This window comes from Scyliorhinus canicula, chromosome 5, assembly GCF_902713615.1.
Source record: "Scyliorhinus canicula chromosome 5, sScyCan1.1, whole genome shotgun sequence".
NCBI lineage: Eukaryota > Metazoa > Chordata > Chondrichthyes > Carcharhiniformes > Scyliorhinidae > Scyliorhinus > Scyliorhinus canicula.
In genome coordinates, this window is record NC_052150.1 from 53760816 (window position 1) to 53782629 (window position 21814).

Genomic DNA, 21814 nt, shown 5'->3' on the forward strand with positions numbered 1-21814 from the left:
CTGTGCCCTGGCGTGGCGGGGGGACCTGCTGGAATTCTTAATTCTTGAAAAGGTCAAATTTGAACTGAGGGGAAGGATCGAAGGGTTCCACAATTCATGGCCGTTATTTATTATGCACTTTCGAGAATTGGATCACATCGAACATTAGTGGTTGGAGGGGACTGCATGTGGGGGGGGGGGGGGGTGGAGGGGACTGCATGTATTAATGGTGAGTATGGGTGATTCCTGATTGCTTTTTGTTATTTATGTAAACATGTGGGCAAATGGTGGGAGGATGGGATCGTTGTTATTGTTATGGTGATTGACATTACAATTGGTACTGATTATTGTTTATTGTTGGGTGTAAATTTGGGAGAAAATGTGAAAAAGGAGGAGTATAAAAAAAAATTAAAAATAAAGTATTTTAAACTCCATTTGTGAATAATGCACACCTTTGGAGGTCATGAAAACCCCCAATAAAGCACCAAAGTGCCAAGGAGACCTCAGAGTGAGGGAGCGGGGAGACTCCGGGCAAGGGAGACAGAAGATTAAATGAAACAAAGCACCAGATGGTTGCAGAGTATGTCAGCACAATGAAGTGCACAAGCCAAAGAGTTTAGTCTAGAAAAAAGCAGAGGTTGAGAAGCAGAAGAAAAACTTAAAGCTAGATCGTTTTGACACCTGATGTTGCAGTTTGGGTAGTGCAGATTGAACAGCTGGCTGTGAATGAAGGGAAGCTATGTGAGATAACCCAAAGGAAACATGACCTGCAAAAAGAAAATTAAACAATTCTACAGGAAAATGTTCCTGTCAAAGTTGAGTTGAAAGAACTCTACCAGAAGTATGAACAGTAGGATTCTAGGAAGTACAGAGGACAGATGGACCTTTGAGTGCATGGCCATAGGTCCCTGAAGGCAGTAGGACAGGTAGATAAAGTGGTTAAACCGGCGTATGGGATACATGCCTTTATTAGCCAAGGCACAGAATATAAGAGCAGGGAGGTTATAAATACAGCTGTATAAAACACTTGTTAGGTCACTGCAAGAGAACTGTGTGCAGTTCTGATTTCCACACTATAGGAAGAATGTGATTTCACTAAAAAAGATACACATGAGAGTCACCAGGATGTCGCCTTGGCTGGAGTGTTTCATCTATGACGAGAGTCTGGTTAGACTGGTTCTCCTTAGAGTAGAAAAGGCTGATGGAAATCTGATTGAGGTGTCCAAAATTATGAAAGATATAGATAGAGTAGATAGGAAGGACCTTTCCCCCTTAGTAGAGGGGTCAACATTCAGGAGACATAGATTTAAGGTAATAGGCAAGAGATTTAGAGGGGATTTGAAGAAAAGCTGTTACACCTGCAGGGTGGTGGGAATCTGGAACTCACTGCCTGAAAGTGTGGTAGGGGCGGAAAACCTCACAACATTTAAGAAGCATTTAGATATTCATTTGAAATGCCACGCTAAGGATCAAGCGATGGAAAATGGGATTAGATGGCCAGCGCACATACAATGTGCTGAAGGGCCTCTTCCTCTGCTGTATGACTCTAATACAGCCTAACAGGCAGAGAAGGTACTCAAGGAGGTTGTTATCCTGAAAATCTCTTTGAAGAATCAATATGTAGCCCTGGATAAACATGAAGAGTTAATCAATATATTGAATACTATTTCAGCAAAAGCTGTGTTGGAACTATCAGTAGTGACAAAGCAATTCACTGAAGTACAGTGTAGGTTGGCAAGCGGAGAACAAGAAAATGAATAGTTGATAGAACAGCTAATTGTCATTCAAAATCAAATGCGGAAGGAGTACCTTTCAACAGAATGAAGAAATGAAGACTGTCTTAAGTGCAGAATGGAGGAACAGCAGAAGAAACTTGAGACACTATTGAACATAGAACATTACAACGCAGTACGGGCCCTTCGGCCCTCGATGTTGCGCCGACCCGTGAAACCATCTGAAGCCTATCTGACCTACACTATTCCATTTTCATCCATATGTCTATCTAGTGACCACTTAAATGCCCTTAAAGTTGGCGAGTCTACTACTGTTGCAGGCAGGGCGTTCCACACCCCTACTACTCTCTGGGTAAAGAAACTGCCTCTGACATCTGTCCTATATCTACCACCTCTCAATTTAAAGCTATGTCCCCTTGTGTTGGTCATCACCATCCGAGGAAAGAGACTCTCACTGTCCACCCTATCTAACCCTCTGACTATCTTATATGTCTCTATTAAGTCACCTCTCAGCCTTCTCCTCTCTAACGAAAACAACCTCAAGTCCCTGAGCCTTTCCTCGTAAGACCTTCCCTCCATACCAGGCAACATCCTAGTAAATCTCCTCTGAACCCTTTCCAAAGCTTCCACATCCTTCCTATAATGTGGTGACCAGAACTGCACGCAGTACTCCAGGAGCGGCCGCACCAGAGTTATGTACAGCTGCAGCATGACCTTGTGGTTCCGAAACTCAATCCCCCTGCTTATAAAGGCTAGCACACCATATGCCTTCTTAACAGCCCTATCAACCTGGGTGGCAACTTTCAGGGATTTATGTACCTGGATGCCGAGATCACTCTGTTCATCTACACTACCAAGAATCTTGCCATTAGCCCAGTACTCTGCATTCCTGTTACTCCTTCCAAAGTGAACCACCTCACACTTTTCCGCATTAAACTCCATCTGCCACATCTCAGCCCAGCTCTGCAGCTTACCTATGTCCCTCTGTATCCTATAACATCCTTCAGCACTATCCACAACTCCACCGACCTTCGTGTCATCTGCAAATTTACTAACCTATCCTTCTACACCCTCTTCCAGGTCATTTATAAAAATGACAAACAGCAGTGGCCCCAAAACAGATCCTTGCGGTACACCACTAGTAACTGAACTCCAGGATGCACATTTGCCATCAACCACCACCCTCTGTCTTCTTTCAGCTAGCCAATTACTGATCCAAACCGCTAAATCACCTTCAATCCCATACTTCCTTATTTTCTGCAATAGTCTGCCGTGGGGAACCTTATCAAACGCCTTACTGAAATCCATATACACCACATCAACCACTTTACCCTCATCCACCTGTTTGGTCACCTTCTCAAAAAACTCAATAAGGTTTGTGAGGCATGATCTACCCTTCACAAAACCGTGTTGACTATCGCTAATCAACTTGTTCTTTTCAAGATGATTATAAACCCTATCTCTTATAACCTTTTCCAACATTTTACCCACAACCGAAGTAAGGCTCACAGGTCTATAATTACCAGGGTTGTCTCTACTCCCCTTCTTGAACAAGGGGACAACATTTGCTATCCTCCAGTCTTCCGGCACTATTCCTGTCGACAAAGACGACATAAAGATCAAGGACAAAGGCTCTGCAATCTCCTCCCTGGCTTCCCAGAGAATCCTAGGATAAATCCCATCTGGCCCAGAGGACTTATCTATTTTTACATTTTCCAAAATTGCTAACACCTCCTCCTTGTGAACCTCAATTCCATCTAGACTGGTCGACTGAACCTGAGTATTCTCCTCGACAACATTGTCTTTCTCCAGTGTAAACACTGATGAAAAATATCCATTTAACGCTTCCCCTATCTCCTCTGATTCCTCACACAACTTTCCACTACTATCCTTAATTCGCCCTAATCTTACAGAATTACAGAAAAAGTCAAGATTAAGTGATTGAACTTCGCAAAGAAAAGGAAAACCTGATGAAGTATCTTCACACACTACAAGAATCCTTTAGGTCAGTCCGGCAAGATGACGGTGCTCCCAAGGTTTTGTTCCTGTTCCAGTGCCTCCCCATTCTTATCCCGAAGGCCTTTTTTAGGAGGGTCAATAGGAGTATTACGGGATTTGTATGGGCGCATGGGACTCCGAGGGTGAGAAGGGTGTTTTTGGAGTGGGGCAGGGATTGGGGGGGGGGGGGGGGGGCTGGCGTTGCCCAACCTCTGTGAGGACTACTGGGCTGTCAACGCAGCGATGGTGCGTAAGTGGGTAATGGACGGGGCAGGGCAGCATGGCAGAGGATGGAGATGGCGTCCTGCGTGGACACGAGCCTGGAAGCGCTGGTAACGGCACCGTTGCTGCTCCCTCCAATGAGGTATACCACAAGCCCGGTGGTGGCGGCTACCCTCAAAATTTGGGGGCAATGGAGACGGCATGGGGGGAGGTGGGGGGCTCGATGGAGTCCCCAATATGGGGGAACCACCGGTTTGTTCCAGGAAGCATCGATGGTGGGTTTCTGGGCTGGCACAGGGTAGGTATTAGGAGGTTGAGGGATCTGTTTGTGGATGGGAGGTTCGCGAGCCTGGGTGAATTAGAGGGGAAGTTTGGGCTCCCCTCAGGGAACATGTTTAGGTACATGCAGGTTAGGGCGTTTGCCAGGCGGCAGATGGAGGGGTTCCCTCTGCTGCCCCCACGTGAGGTACGGGACAGGGTGCTCTCTGGGGTGTGGGATGACGCACATCATGCAGGAGGTGGATGAGGCCTCGGTGGAGGAGCTGAAGTGTAAATGGGAGGAGGAGCTGGGTGAGGAGATTGAGGAGGGGACGTGGGCGGATGCCCTGGAAAGAGTGAATTCCTCCTCTTTCTGTGCGAGGCTTAGCCTCATACAGTTCAAGGTGCTGCACAGGGCCCACATGACTGAGACGAGGATGAGTAGGTTTTTCAGGGGCAAAGACAGGTGTGCTGGGTGCTCGGGGAGCCCAGCAAACCACGCCCATATGTTCTGGGAATGCCCAGTGCTGGGGGAGTTTTGGAAGGGGGTAGCAAGGACGGTGTCAAGGGTGGTAGAATCCGGGGTCAAGGCAGGCTGGGGACTCGCAATTTTTGGGGTTGCAGTGGAGCCGGGAGTGCAGGAGGCGAAAGAGGCCGGGGTTCTGGCCTTTGCGTCCCTAGTAGCCCGGCGGAGGATCTTGCTTCAATGGAAGGATGCGAGGCCCCCAAGCGTGGAGGCCTGGATCAATGATATGGCAGGGTTCATTAAGTTGGAGAAGGTGAAATTTGCCCTGAGGGGATCAGTACAGGGGTTCTTTAGGCAGTGGCAGCCTTTCCTGGACTTCCTGGCAGAACGGTAGGATAATAGGCTGGCAGCAGGAGCAACCCGGGGTGGGGGGAGGGAGAGGATGGGAGGGGGGGGGGGGGGGGAGGGGGGGGGGTTTACATAGAACAAAGAACAGTACAGCACAGAACAGGCCCTTCGGCCCTCAATGTTGTGCCGAGCCATGATCACCCTACTCAAACCCACGAATCCACCCTATACCCGTAACCCAACAACCCCCCCCCCCCTAACCTTACTTTTATTAGGACACTACGGGCAATTTAGCATGGCCAATCCACCTAACCCGCACATCTTTGGACTGTGGGAGGAAACCGGAGCACCCGGAGGAAACCCACGCACACAGGGGGAGGACGTGCAGACTCCACACAGACAGTGACCCAGCCGGGAATCGAACCTGGGACCCTGGAGCTGTGAAGCATTTATGCTAACCACCATGCTACCCTGCTGCCCCTTCGGGGGAAGGGAGAAATGTGCGTATGTGTTTATTGGATATGCCGGGTGTTTATCTATCTCTCCTTTTTGTAGTTACTGGGGGGTGGGTGGGTTTGGTTTTGGGGGTTAGTGTGTTTTTCTTTTTGTTGTTGTTAATATTGTTTTCTTGTTGTTATTTTCTGTTTTGGATATGTTTTTGCAAATCTCAATAAAAAGTATTTAAAAAAAATAAAGAATCCTTTAGGTCAGTGTTCTTCAAACTTTTTTTCCGGGGACCTATTTTTACCAATTGGCCAACCTTCGGGACCCAACCCGGCCGACCTGCGCAACCCACCATTTTCTCTTACCTTGTTTGATGCTGACAAAAATAGAGGAAATGGTTTTGGGTCCCTTTGGCCCTCGTATACTCTCCTCCAATGGAACCTGTTGGATGAAGGGTGAAGCCTTCCAGTGTCGGAAAGTATGGAATCTCCAACTGTCCAAAGTTCTGCATTTGTTCCTGTAAAATTTTATCAAATAGAAGCCCCCGAACTTGTATAAAAAAAATAAAAATAAAATGAATAAAATAAATGAAAAAAAAATTAAATGAATAAACCCCACCCACCGAACTTGTAAAACAAAAAGCTGCAACGTTTAAAAAAAATAGTGGCCGCACTGCTCATGCGTGCCCGATCATTGGTGCGCACGCACATTGTTTTGTGCATGCGCGCCGCTGATCTGGCACGCATGCGCACTGCGGCCGTATTTTTTTTACATGTTTGCGGCCATTTTGAAGGCTGCTGCGGCTGTTGCGAGCAGATTTGCGCGATTGGGAGTGCAGCGACAGACGGCTCCGCGACCCTCCCGACACCCGCCCGCGACCCACCCGCGCCCCAGAGTTTGACAATGCCCGCTTTAGGTCAAAGTCTATTCATCTGAAAAATTACGAAGACAAACTAATGTCATTCTGAATGAACTGAAGAACCAGTTGGCTGAGAAAGCTCAGCAATGTTCAATATTCCAGGAGAAAGCCAAGTGAAAGAGACTGAAGAATTGAAGAACCAGCTGAATGGAAAAATGGAGGAATTGAAAGCAAAAGCCTTAGAACTTTCCAAACTGTGAGCAAATAATGAAGCCATGAGTAGCACAATTACAGAACTGAAACAAGGCTACACTGGAGAGAGGGCATCAGTGAAACTAAAATTAATAACAAGGATAAAGCTTTGCTAAAGGTGGAGAAAGAAAACGAGAAATAAAATTGGAAAATGTAAATCCAACCCTGAAAATCAAGGAACTAGAAGAAAACACACTGGATGCCTCTGAATGTGAGCTTTAAGGATAGTATACCGGAATTAGGTTTTGCTAAGGCAAAACTGTTAATTGTACAAAACCAACTTTCACATATGAAAGATGATTTTGCGAATGAAAAATTAAGATGAACGTCAAGTGTCAAAAATGTATCTAATAAACATCATGAAAAGAGCAATGAAATTCTTGAAGTTTGATCCAATCTGAAGATCATAAAAGATGAGATGCGCAATATGGAAGAACAAATCCAAACTTCAAAAGCCGATAACAACAACTCAACTCACCAGAATAGTTGCTGGGCTAAATGAAAGGTTCATAAGCTTGAAAAAGGATTGGAAAATAAGAAAGTTAACAAATGTTTGGCTGAAATTCTGTAATAAGTTTAAGGTTCCATTTTAAAAACATCAATGTAGAACAAGAACACGACAGACTCCACAGAAAAATAAAATCTGAGTCCACCCTAGGAATGAATGGAGTAGACATTCCCATCAGAATGAACTGGACAAGCCCACGCTGTCCAAACAAAGCAGACGAGTTGTTGATGAAGGAAAAGGCAACTTAAAAGAATGCAGAAAGTGAACTCAATAGAGAGAACCAAGTACCAGAAACACAGAGTACTACAATTTCAACACTTAACCAATAAAGCAAACCAAAGAGGCTGAAACTACGATTCCTCCAAAGGTGACAGAACAACATTTGGAAGAATCGTAATGCCTTCAGATCATCTGAATTTATAAAGTCAGAGATTTGAGGGGGTGAATAGATAGCAAGTAAAGAAGATTGTATTGTAAATATATTTGGGTAAAGACTTGGGAAGGTGCAGGATAAGAGTGTTTGACAAAGCAAGGCTTAATGTGGAACTGGAGAACCATGCCACTCATTTGGGTGATTTTAATCTGCATATAGGTTGGGCAAATCAAATTTACATTACTGTAGAGGAGGAATTTCTGGAGTGTATACTGGATGGATCAATACTTTGAGGAACCAACTCGAGAACAGGCCATCCTAGACTGGTACTGTGTAATGAGAACGGAATTGATGTCAATCTAGTTGTGCAAGACTGCTTTGGGATTGACGATCATAATATGATAGAATAGTTCATCAAAATGGAGAGTGACGATGATGAAACTAACATGAGGCGTGCGTTGGCTATAACCGATTGGAAAATGTTACTTAAAGGAATGACTGTGAATAGGCAATGACACAAGGAACTCATGGAAGAACTGCAACAATTGTTTATTCCTGACATAAAAGTTAAACAGGTAAGGTAGTCAAACCATGCCTTACAAGGGAAATCAGAGAGTATTTGATCCAGGGAAGAAGCATACAAATTAACCAAGAAAAGGGGCGGCATGCGGCACAGTGGTTAGCACTGGGACTGCGGCGCTGAGGACCCGGGTTCGAATCCTGGCCCTGGGTCACTGTCCGTGTGGAGTTTGCACGCTCTCCCCGTGTCTGCGTGGGTTTCACCCCCACAACCCAAAGATGTGCAAGGTAGGTGGATTGGCCACGCTAAGTTGCTCCTTAATTGGAAAAAAAATAATTGGGTACTCTAAATTTATGGGGAAAAAAACAAACAAAAAAAAATTCACCAAGAAAAACAACAGGTCTGAGGATTGGGAGCATTTTAGAAATCAGCAAAGGAGGACCAAGGGATTGATTAAGAAGGGTAAAATAAGAGTACAAGAATAAGCTTGCAGGGAACATAAAATTGACTGTAAAAGTTTCTATAGGTACTTGAAGAGTAATAAATGCCGAAGACAAATGTAGTGCCCGTCCTGTCAGAAACAGGGGAATTTATAATCGGGGATAAAGAAATGGAACTAAATACATACTTTAGTTCTGTCTTCATGAATGATAACACAAATAAGATACCAGAAATGTTGGGGAATGCAGGCTTTAGAGAGAGGGAGGAACTGAAGGAGATCAATACTTGTAGAGAAATGGTGTTGGGGAAAATGATGGGATTGAAGGTTGATAAATCCCCAGGGCCTGATAATCGATATCCCAGATTACTTTAGGAATCGGCTCCAGAAATAGTGGATGCATTGGTGGCCATCTTCCAAGGTTCTATAGACTCTGGAACAGTCAAAGTCTGAGAACACCGACTAACAGATTCAAAAACAGCTACTTACCCGCTATTACCAGACTCCTGAATGACCCTCTTCTGGACTTAACTGATGTCTCCAGGCATCTTCTTTATTATTGTAGCACTAAACTCCGCATGCTTCACCCGATGTCTATGTATTTATATTGTGTATTTATCGTATGTCCTATGTTTTTTTTTCATGCATGGAACAATCTGCCTGAACTGTATGCAGAATAATGCTTTTCACTGTATCTCTGTACATGTGACAATAAATCTAAATCTAATTTAAAATTCCTACAAATTGGAGGGTAGCTAATGTAACCCCACTATTTAAAAGGGAAGGTAGAGCGAAAATAGGGAATTATAGACCAGTCAGCCTGACGTCGGTAGTGGGGAAAATTCTAGAATTCATTATCAAAGATTTTATAACAGAGCACTAAGAAAACAATGGCAGGATCAGACAGAGTCAGCGTGGATTTATGAAGGGGAAATCATGCTGACAAAGCCCCACATAAGAGATTAGCGTGTAAAATTAAAGCACATGGGATTAGGGGTAGTGTATTGAGATGGATAGAAAACTGGTTGGCAGACAGGAAACACGAAGTAGGAATTAATGGGACTTTTTGCAAATGGCAGGCAGTGACTAGTGGGTTACCGCATGGATCGGTGCTGGGACACCAACTATTCACAATATATATTAATGATTTAGATGAGGGAACAAAACGTAATATCTCCAAATTTGCAAATGACACAAAGTTGGGTGGGAGGGTGAGCTGTGAAGAGGATGCAGAGATCCTTCAGTGTGATTTGGACACGTTGAGTGAGTGGGCAAATGAATGACAGATGCAATATAATTTGGATAAATGTGACATTATCCACAATGGTACCAAAAATGGAAGGCATACTATTATCTAAATGGCCATAAATTAGGAGAGGGGAATGTGCAACTAGACCTGGATGTCCTCATACATCAGTCACTGAAGGTAAGATGCAGGTGCAGCAGGCAGTAAAGAAGGCAAATGGTATGTTGGCCTTCATTGCGAGAGGATTCGAATACAGGAGCAGGGATGTTATCGCTGCATTTATACAGGGTCTTGGTGAGGCCGCACTTGCAATATTATGTGCAGTTTTGGTCTCCTTATCATAGAATCCCTACAGTACAGATGGAGGCCATTTGGCCCTTCAAGCCTGCACCGACCCTCTGAAAGAGCACCCTAACCTCAAACCACTCCCCGCAGTATCCTCGTAACCCCACCTAACCTACAGGTCTATTTTAACATGGCCAATCCACCTAACCTGCACATCTTTGGACTGTGGGAGGAAACCGGAGCACCCGTTGGAGACCACGCCAGGGGCTGGTTTAGCTCACAAGGCTAAATCGCTGGCTTTTAAAGCAGACCAAGCAGGCCAGCAGCACGGTTCGATTCCCGTACCAGCCTCCCCGGACAGGCGCCGGAGTGTGGCGACTAGGGGCTTTTCACAGTAACTTCATTGAAGCCTACTCGTGACAATAAGCGATTTTCATTTCATTTCATTTCATTTCATGTACAAACTCCAAAGTCACCCAAGGTCGGTTCCCTGGGGCGAAATTCTCCGACCCCCAGCAGGGTCAGAGAATCGCTTGGGGCCGCCGAAAATCCGGCCCCCGCCGTGGCAGAGATTCTCCGCCACCCAGGAAGTGGCGGCGGCGGAATCTCGCCACTCCGATCGGCGAGGCCCCTGCGGTGATACTCCGGCCCGGATGGGCCGAAGTCCTGCCGCTGGGAGGCCTCTCCCGCCGCCGAGGTTTGAACCACCTCTGTAACGGCGGGATCAGCGGCGCGAGCGGGCCCCCGAGGTCCTGGGGGGGGGCGGGGGGCGATCGGACCCCGGGGGGTGCCCCCACGGTGGCCAGGCCCGCGATCGGGGCTCAGACTCCGGGCCAGTGCCCTGGATGCACTATTTCTCTTCCACGGCCGCCACGGCCTCTGCCATGGCGGAAGCGGGAGAGAAACCCACATCGCGCATGCGCCGACCGGCGAAAGCCTTTCGGCCAGCCCTGCTGCCGGGGGCGCCGGTTTTTTGCGCCAGTCTTCTGGTGCCAACCGCTCCGGCGCGGGGCTGGCCCCCAAAGGTGGGGAGAATTCCCCACCTTTGGGGAGGCCCGACCCCTGAGTGGTTGGCGCCACTCCCCTACGCCGGGACCCTCCGTCACGCCGGGCAGGGGAGAATCTCGCCCCTGCTCCCTGGCGCAGTGAGGCAGCAGTGCTAACCACCTTGCCGCCCTGGTCCAATATGAGGAAGGATGGTCTTGAGGGAGTGCAGCGAAGGGTTAGCCGAATGATTCCTTGGACGGCAGGCTGGAGGTACGAGGAGAGATTAAGTCGGTTAGGATTGTATTTGCTGGAGTTCAGAAGAATGAATGGGATCTCACAGAAAGTTACAAAATTCTAACAGGGCTAGACAGGGGAGATGCAAAAATGAATTTCCCAATGTTGGGGGTGTGCAGAATTAGGGGTCACAGTATGAGGATATGGGGGAGGCTATTTAGGACAGAGATGAGACATTCTTTCACCCAGAGAGTGGTGAGCCTGTGGAATTCATTACCATTGAAAGTAGTTGAGGCCAAAACATTATTGGCCATATTCTCTGTTCCTGAGACTGAGGGCACGATCTTCCGGCCACGTTGCGCTGGAGAAGCTGGATATAGCACTTGGGGCAAAGGAGATCAAAGGATTATGGGGGGAAAGGGAGAATTAGGCTATTGAGTTGGATGATCAGCCATGATTATAATGAATGTTGGAGCAGGCTGGAAGGGCCCAATGGTGTCCTCCTGCTCCTATTTTCTATGTTTCTATGATAAGATGTAGAGTCACACAATGGTATAGCTTTGTGTGGTAGAGTCTGGAGGGAGCCAGCCTGGAGGCAGCACCCATACAGGGCAATAACTTGGATCTTTCTATTGTTATGGGTTACCAACAAACAGTTTATGTTCAATGATACAGTGCTACAGTGCTTAGCATTGCTAGCTCACAGCGCCAGGGACCCGGGTCCAATTCCAACCTTGGGTGAGTGTGTGGATGTTACACATTCTCCCTGTGACTGCGTGAGTTTCCTCCGGGTGCTCTGGTTTCCTCCAAAGGTTAGTGGGGTTATGGAATAGGGTGGGGGAGTGGGCCTGGTTGGGGTGCTCTTTCAGAGGGTCGGTGTAGACTCGATGGACCGAATGGCCTTCTGCACTACAGGGATTCCATGATTCTTTGATACAAGCCTCCAGACCTCGTCATGAGACACCAACAATCTTACAATACCAACCAACAATGATCTTTCAGTTATGCCACCATGTGCAACTACTTACAGCTAAAATAATTTGTGTAAACCAGGAGCATGCTTCAAAAGCCATTAATGCACACACACTGTGCCATAGTAGAGAACTGAAACCCATGCACAAATTGCATTACCAGGTGTTGATTTTCAATGGGGGAGATGAAAATAGTGGGGAATCAAAGCAAGCATCAGAAAAGAAGGGTATATATCCCGTGTATTGGCTGATATTTATCCCTCAGACATTACGAAACAGATTAACTGGTATTTTTCATCTTGCTGCATGTAGATTGATTGCCCATTTCCTACATTACAACACTTCAAAAATACTTAATTGGCTTTAAAGTGCTCTGGGATATACAACCTCGTGAAAAGCCCAATACAGATGCAAGTATTTGCTTTCATGGAATCAGACATTGGAATCATAGAAGCCCTACAATGCAGAAGGAGGCGATTCAAGCATCAAGACTGCACCAACCCTCTGAAAGAGAACCCTACTTAGGCCCACTCTCCTGCCCTATCCCCATAACCCCAGCTAAACCTGAACAACTTTGGACTGTGGGAGGAAACCGGAGCACCTGGAGGAAATTCATGCCAGCACAGGGAGAAAGTACAATCTCCACACAGTCACCGGTGGTCGGAATTGAACATGGGTACCTGTGTGAGGCAGCAGTGCTAACCACTGTGCCACTATGCCGTCACTCACACACACACACACTAAATGCAGGGGCCAACATCCCAAGTGGAGTCAATCAATCTGCAGCCCCTCAGGTCCAGGGGAAGCTTACCTCGATCACTGCAAACCTACCTCCAGCAATGCTGCTGCCCCAGCCTGTATCCTGTCTGAACTTTAGCCCAATTCCTAATACAAATCTGCCCCAAGCATGATCTCTGAGCTTCATGTCACTTGTCATATCAATTCTTTTATCTCTCCTTGGCCTGCTACAGTGTTCCAATGAAGCTCAATGCAAACTCAAGGAACATCTTTGGACTTGGCACACTACAGCCTCTGGACTCAACATTGAATTGGACAATTTTAGATCATAACTTCTGCTTCCATCTTTATTTTGCTGGTTTGTTTTTTCTTGTTTCTTTTTTAATTCCTTCACTTTGTATTTTGATGGTTGTTATACAACCATTTATTTACACTTCATCTGGATACATCTTTTGTTTCTTTGTCCATGATCATGAAACCTTTTATTTAATTTCTCCTACTCTCCACGGTATCACAAACTTTCCTTTTTGTTCATCCCCTTTCACTTGCTCAATGCCTATTAATTTCTATCTTTCCTCAATTCTGATGAAGGGTCATTATTGACCTGAAATGCTAACTCTATTTCAATTTGAATATAGAATCCCGACAGTGCAGAATGAGGTCATTCGGCCCATCGAGTCTACATAAACCTTCTGAATGAGCACCCTACCCACGGTCACCCCTCCCTTAAACCCGTCACCCCACCTAACCTTTGTTTTTATACATTTAGAGTACCCAATTATTATTATTTTTATCCAATTAAGGGGCAATTTAGCATAGCCAATCCACACATCTGCACATTTTTGGATTGTGGGGGTAAAACCCACGCGGACGTGGGGAGAATGTGCAAACTCCACACGGACAGTGACCCCGGGCCCTCAGTGTCGCAGTCCCAGTGTTAACCACTGTGCCACATGCCACCCTCCCCCACCTTTGAGCACTAAGGGACAATTTAGCATGGCCAATCTGTCAAACCTGCACATCTTTGGATTTAGGAGGAAACCAGAGCACCCTGAGGAAACCCACGCAGACACGGGGAGAAGGTGCAAACTCCACACAGTTACCCAAGGCCAGAATTGAACCCGGGTCCCTGGCACTGAGGCAGCAGTGCTAACCACTGTGCCACCCCCAGATTCCCAGATGTTGCCTGACCTACAGCGTATTCCCTGACAGCTCCTTCCCCTCTCCCATCTATCTCCCCTGCCACTTTCTTTCCCCAGTCTTGCACAGTCTCACTCCCTGATGCCCTGTCTATTATCCCTTGCCCATGGCCAACTCCCTGTCCCTATTGTCCCCAGCCCCTTCCCAGTCTCTGACTCCCTATTTTTTCACCTCAGCTCTTGTCCACTCCCTGCCCCCTATTTATTGCCCTCACCCCCATTGTCCCGTCCCTTCCCACCCTTAACCCCTTTCTATTACCCCTTGCATCTCCCCCTATCTATTGTACCCAGCTCTTGCCTACTCCCTGTCCCCCATCTATTGCCCCAGCACCTTTCCACCCCTCACCCCTAATTATTGCCCCCAGGCCCCACTCCCTGCCCCCGATATATTGTCCCAACCCTTTTCCACCCCTCACCCCTATCAATTGCCCCAATGCCCTCCCCACTCCCTGCCCCCTGTCTATTGTCCCAGCCCCTTTCCACCTCTCAGCCCTATCTCCCAGACCGTTCCCACCCCTCACCCCTATCAATTGCCCTGATGCTCTCTTCACTCCCTGCCCTCTGTCTATTGCCCCAGCCCCTTTCCACCTATCAGCCCTATCTATTGCTCCTAGGCCCTTCCCACCCCTCAGACCTATCTATTGCCCCGGCCCGTCCCCACTGCCCAGCACCCCCCCTCCATCTGTCGCCCCCAGCCCCTGCCCCATCCTCGCCCCGCCCCCTAGCCCTTGGCTCCGCCCCCCGGCCGCGTTGGCTGTGCGGCTTCGAGCGGGCAGCCAATGAGGAGCGGGTTGGGTAGCGGTGGCCTGTCAGTGAGCGGAGACAGGTGGACAGACAGACAGGCGGACGGAGGAGCTCGGATGCAGCAGCAGCTGAGCTGGGCTGGGGAGGGGACGGGCGGAGGGAGGCCGGCTGGCAGGCAGACTCTGAGTGAGTGAGCGGCGGGTACATAAGGTGCGGTCGCGCCGTGGGGTTTGGGGGGACGGCACCAGTCGCCGCTCCGGGTTTCCAAGCCTCCTCATCCGGGACCCGATTCGGACCGGCTCAGTCAGGCCCGGCCCGTTAGGCATCTACCCACAGCCCAGGCTCCGGGCTCGGCCTTCCCCATCCCTCACGCACCCGCACCCATGGCTGGACTGTCGGCGGCGCACGGAGAGTCGGCCCTCAACCTCCAGGAGAAGGAGTTCACCGAGCGCTTCAAGCGCCTCTACCCGGCTGTCAACGAGCAGGAGACGCCGCTGCCGAGGTGTTGGAGCCCGAAGGACAAGTACAGCTACATCGGCCTGTCTCAGAACAACCTGCGGGTCCATTACAAAGGTGAGCGGATGGGGCCTGGCACCCAGGGGTGGCCTGACACTGGTCCCGAGCTGAGCTAAAGGGCAAAGAGGGTGGATAGCAACCTGAGCGCCGACTGCCAGACAGGCTCCTGGCCCTACATAGCAACAGTTAGCATAGGTAGAGAGGCCACCGAGCCGCAGCAGAGACACCCACACAGGGGCCAGGCCTCGCAACCTCAGTCACACACAGCTGTCTGGGTAAAGGCGAGTGCCAGAACTCACTGCAGGCACCGACCTAGCTACAGGCCGAGACTTGTACAGTCCGGACCTCCAGACTTCCGTACACAATAAGGAAATGGGTGTGGGGGTGATAGAGAAACGGGCCTTGAACACCATAACCGTAAATCATATATGCCATGACATGTTCCGGTTATTTTACAGTTCAGATACTTCAAATGTGGATGGGTGAAGAGGCAATTGGTAGAAACAGACCAGAACCTAAACGAGTCTTCCACTGACTTTATTAAAATCCACTGCACATAGGTAGAAAATAAGTTTTAATTGCACAAAAGATCAGATGGCCCTAAGTGCTAAATGATAGGGGTGTATGAGTGGAACCATTTATCGGTTGTTTAAATGAACAAACCTTTAAAGCAAACACATTATGATGAATCAAGTCTGTGGCAAATGAATGATTCTGCAAATGTCAATGACATGAAATGTGAACAAGCAACAAATCGGATGAAGACTTAAAACTCCAGCCGGAGATGGGGGAAGCAAGAGCAGATCAACATTTGACAGTTAATTAAGAATCAGGTGCTGTAATGAGTTGCTGCACATCCTTTCTCATGTTTGGGGCAGAGGATAGACATAGAACATAGAACATAGAACAGTACAGCACAGAACAGGCCCTTCAGTCCTCAACGTTGTGCCGAGCCATGACCACCCCACTCAAACCCACGCATCCACCCTATACCCGCAACCCAACAACCCCCCCCCCCAACCCCACCCTTATTAGGACACTACGGGCAATTTAGCATGGCCAATCCACCTAACCCGCACATCTTTGGACTGTGGGAGGAAACCGGAGCACCCGGAGGAAACCCACGCACACAGGGGGAGGACGTGCAGACTCCACACAGACAGTGAACCAGCCGGGAATCGAACCTGGGACCCTGGAGCTGTGAAGCATTTATGCTAACCACCATGCTACCCTGCTGCCCCTATGAGGCATGAGGATGAGGGCAAGAGACGAATGATCTAGATATCAATTCAGTCTGAATAGAATGAATGACTGGTTAATTTGCATCCTGAGTAAGATGAGTTTGAGCAAGTGCCCAGTATCATCTTCCATTACAAAACCCACTGAAAGTTTATAATCTTACAGTGAAAAATCATAAGGAATGGGTAGGTTGAAAATTGAGGAAATAAAGTAAAAGGACAGAGCTATATTCTTTCAGAAGTTCTAAATATTAGTTTCATGGCTGTGTGTGTTTCCAAACAGTATAAAAGGCACCAATATCGGTATTACTCTTAATGTATTTACAATATGGGCAGCACGGTAGCATAGTGGTTAGCACAATGGCTTCATAGTGCCAGGTTCGATTCCCGGCTTGCGTCACTGTGGAGTCTGCACGTTCTCCCCGTGTCTGCGTGGGTTTCCTCCGGGTGCTCCGCTTTCCTCCCACAAGTCGGAATGTGGCGACTAGGAGCTTTTCACGGTAACTTAATTGCACTGTTAATGTAAGCCTACTTGTGACAATAAAGATTATTATTACCGTTTCTGTTTTGACCATTTTGGATTTGCGTAGATCTGAATGTCCCAGCAGTCATGCCGTAGAGAAAGGATTAACTTTCTTGGAACCAAGAGTCATAGAGCTATAGTTTCGGATAATTTTTATTCTCTATTTTTAAAGTGATCCCATTAAAATGTAAACCTGAAGCTGGCAGCAGCTCACAAAGTTTCTTTAGTGTGCTAAAAATTCACAGTTTTGATTTTTTTTAGGACCAGGTTCATGATATGTTTTGTGTGCGAATCCCGGGTAACTTTATATGGTACTTCATTTGTTAACTGTTGAACTTTGTAAACTTTATTTCATTTGTGTAGTAAGACTTTAGGCAAGGAATGCCCCTCAAGCATGAAAAGTTTAATGAAGTTTTCATACCAAATCAAAACACACAATGATTTGGATCCTGTTTGTGTGATTTTCTTTTGGTGGATTACGTATTACGTTTTGTCTGTCATGTTATCTAATCAAACTTAATGTTGTGATGCACTTCATATATTCTGCTGAAACATCAGCTGGTATTCAGATTTTATTTTAACAAATATCTCTTGTACTCTTCCCCTCCCCCATGTACTCGGATGTCAGGGTAATATTATCTGTGCTTTTCATTTGAGGTATCGATACTCAATGATGTCACTTGAACGCAAAATGTTCCATTCTGCTGAATGACACCAAAGCACAACTGCAGTTGTTTACCAAGTAAATTATTTAGTGAATGGAGTATTGTATCTGTTGCTTCTCGGAGACCAGTCCACAGTAATCCAAAGTCTTAACGTTTTCCTATCTTGGTGTTGTAGGAACCTTATGATCTTATTGAGATTCATTGCTAGGTAATGTCAAGTATTTGTGCATTGCCATAACAGAACGTATTACATTTGAATTCTAAAGATAAACTGGATGTTTCTGAACCCATCACTCTGGTATTGCATCCTAGGTGAATCTACTCATTTACGAATAGTATCATGGATCTTTTAACCATTGGAATAAGATAGAATCTTGGTTTCATCCAAAATGCAGGACTGGGGCTGGATTAGCACAGTGGGCTAAATCGCTGGCTTGTATTTCAGAACACAGCCAGCAGCGCGCGTTCAATTCCCGTACCGGCCTCCCTGAACAGGAGCCGGAATGTGGTGACTAGGGGTTTTTCAGTCACTTCATTGAAGCCGACTTGTGACAAGTTATTATTATTATTTTTTATTCTTGTATGGCCTTGGTACTGCACTAAAGTGTCCTGTGATGAGGTTTAAATTCTTAACCTGCTGACTTGGGTTTGAGGTTCATCGGCCGAAACCAATTTGATTCCATTGATCCAACATGATAATCAAAGCATTAATTTGGGTAAAACAATATGAAGTGAGGTCCTTTTTCTGTATAAGCTGGCATTGGCAACAAACTGTAAATCCGGCAAAAACACTGCAAATGCTGGACATCTGACTATTTCCAGCATTTTCTGTTTCGGGTCAGGTAGCTTTTGAGAACTCTGATGAGTTGAGGTTTCATGCATTAGTTAAGTAAAGTTTTTTGGTGGTGCCCTTTCTCTGCACAAGGGGTGGGCATCTGAAATGTTAACTTGCTTGATGCCTGTATTAAATTTTTCTAGCAAGTTGTCTTTTAACTCTGTAAATGGAATTATGTGTATTCATTGCAGGTTTTATTGGTAGAGGGAAAAATGATATCCAGGCAAAGAGTTCTTCCTCCATTAACCACCAAACCAGATTATCCAGTTATTCGTTTACTTACTATTTCTGGAACACCATTTCTCACCTTTTGCCAGTTTGCGTAGTTACCCTTAACCCCAACTCTATTCTGTTTTGGAGTCAGCTTGCTATCCATCTGCTACTTAGCCCTGATTTCACATGTTCTGACCTTAGTCATGAGGTTACTCTTGCGGTACCTTACCAAAGAACTTTTGCAAATCCGAATATATTGCATCTACTACACTGCCCTTGTTGACTCTTGCATTTACTTGTCAAAGAATTCAATAAGGTTGGTCAAGTATGTCCTTCCCATTTGAAATCTGTGCTGACTACTTTTTATATTTTCAGTTTGTAGATATTTTTAAGTTCAACCTTTTGAGGAAAGGTTTTCTGATCTTTCGTACCGCAGACATTCAGTTAACTGATCTTAGATAGTTCCTTGCATATGTTGTCTCTCCCTCTTTGAAATATAATAACGTTTGCTGTCCAAAATTCCGTGGGCATATTTCCTTTTGTAACGAACTTTTATACATGTATGAAATAATGCGTCTGCTATTTCTTAACTTTAAAAAAATGAATGAATGCAATCCAATTGACCAAGGGTTTTTCCTTGCGAAGTTTGATTATTTTATTAATTATCTCCACACTATCTCTTGCACCATTTTCTATCTTAAATGTCTCTATCGGTTTTTGTTCTTTTCTAACATCTTATCCACATTTAATCATCCTGGTAAATAATGAGGCAAAGTCACTATTCAGTATTTCTATCATTTTACTGAGTTTTCCCCTTCTGGCATTACCCTGATTTTTCTTTTGTTTATGTGCCTGCAAATCCTATTTTTCTATTCCTTGATAATTTAATTTTGTATGGCCTCTTTGTTTTCCAAATGCCGTCTTTCCAAATCTATCAGTTCACTTTTACATCTTCTGTTGTTTACGTACTTAGTTATACCTTTTTCTTTCATTCAATTTTACCCAAATTTTTTTACTGATCCATAGTTTAATTATTGGTTACTTTATTTATTTTAACCGAATATATATTTCTCCTGAACTCTCTTCGTTTTTTCCAAGTATTTTCCACTGCTATTCTATCCCTTTGTCAATTTTTCCCCATTACTTTCATCAGATCCATTTTCAAAATCAGTTTCTATTCCTCGTGTATTTCTGTGGTCTTTGTCTTTGTCTTTCTTATGTCTTTCTCGATCATTATTTTAAACTTATGTTTTGATCGCTATTGCCTGGGTATTCCCCCACACTTACTTCTCTTATCTGCTCTGGTTCATTTCCATTACTAGATCTAGCAGTGAATCCTGTCTGGTTGGGCCTCTTGCATACTAGGTAAGAAAGGAGTCCTGAAAAAGTGTTTTTGTGTTTGGGATGTATGTTTTTTTTTCTACTTATAGCATTGTTTGGAGCTGTTGAAAAGTTATTGATTACACAGGATAACCTATTGAAAACCGGTGTAATAATATTGAAATATTACAGTTTATTATTGAGTAATTACTAATATTCTAACATTTTAAAATTTCGTGATAAATATATGGCAGCGGAGTTTACCATATGTTTAGCATATTGAGATTTTTCAATATCACCATATTAGTATTATGCATTGGTCTCCTGACAGCAGCATTGTGAGATAACACACAGCGACTCTTGGGATTGCATCAAACACAGTAGTGTAGTGGTGTTAGGTGTGAGGGTAGAAGGAGAAAGAAAAGAAAGCAACATTGTTTGGAACATCCATGAAACACTATACAATGAGAATGTATCTTTTTGCACTACTACATATCCCTCTCCCTGTACTGCATTGCACCTCCATAGCTTTGTTGATGTGATTAATTAACCGCAGTATCATAAGATCATTTAACATTTGTTGGCTCTGATATTAATAGAAAATCAAGTTGATTTGTCTCGGTTTACTAACCAGGTAGTCCATTCTGATGATAAGGCAGTAGTTGGAATGGTGACACATTTGAAAATAATTATTAAAACCTAATGGACTCTCATATGTTTCATCGTAGCATTTAGCACTGCTTCCAAAGCTGCTGGCAACTAATATAAAGAAAAATACCACAGATACTGGAATCTGAAGTAAAAATGGAAAATAATGTAAATACTCAGCAGGTCAGGCAACATGGGTGGAGAAAGGAACATAGTTAATATTTCTGGTTGGGGATCTTACAATAGAACTACAGGTATTAGATTATAGCGTTGTTTTCCAGTATATCGGATGCATGCTATATAAGATCATAAGAAATAAGAGCAAGATTAGCTGTTTGACTTGTCGCACCTTGAAAGATGAACAGCTCTCTGGGGAAAAAATTCCTCCTCACCTCTGTCTTAAATAGGAGACCCCTTATTTTTGAAGTGTGCTCCCCAGTTTTGGATTCCCTTATAAGGGGAATGTTAGTAGTTCCATCATGTTTCATTCTATAGTTGATATCTTTTGTATTTTGAATGTATTTTGACTGTTTTGTTGGGGGTTTATTTTCTATTTTCATTTTGTTGTATATGAAAAGGTAAAATCAGCCGTGCAGACCTCCACAATGTAGATCATTTTGTTTCATCCCAAATTAGGTAGTTTGTTTTATTTTGTTAAAATTAGGATTCCCTCTGCATTGTGGTTGTTAAGTTTTTAGAACCATTAGCCTTTTTCAGAATATTATGTTGAGTACACTGTTTATAAAGAAAAAAAGGACTATCACAGGTAGTGGTGGAGGGTATTGGCAAGAATAGTTAGGGCTGAGAACAAAATGTAAGTAGAGTACACTAAGAACTGAATGCATGGTTCTTGGCATTATAGCCTGTTTCCATATCAATTGCTAATTCTCTTCTTTAGCAACCATAAACTAAAAGAAGAATTTTCCCCACTCTGTGACTCTGCAGGCAAAGACATTGCCAAAAAATATTACCTCCTGCCACGTTGCTGTCACATTAGGACTGCTGCCTCAGAGCGCCAGGGACCCGGGTTCAGTTCTGGCCTTGGGTCACTGT

At 45.3% G+C, this 21814-nt stretch overlaps 1 protein-coding gene across 3 annotated transcripts in view; it reads left to right on the top strand.

The window, feature by feature from the left end:
• Window positions 1–21814, top strand: part of ranbp9 (RAN binding protein 9) — a 175223-nt gene that overhangs the window by 9819 nt on the left and 143590 nt on the right. The window contains exon 1 of one of the 3 annotated variants that reach the window (XM_038797078.1): window positions 14894–15376. The exons of 1 other annotated variant lie outside the window; for it this stretch is intronic. In XM_038797078.1, coding sequence (XP_038653006.1) covers window positions 15187–15376 — 190 coding nt within the window. In that variant the 5' untranslated portion in view covers window positions 14894–15186. Of the gene's footprint in view, window positions 1–14893; window positions 15377–20139; window positions 20159–21814 lie in introns of those variants that run through there. One more of the 3 variants, XM_038797080.1, reaches the window with a different exon arrangement.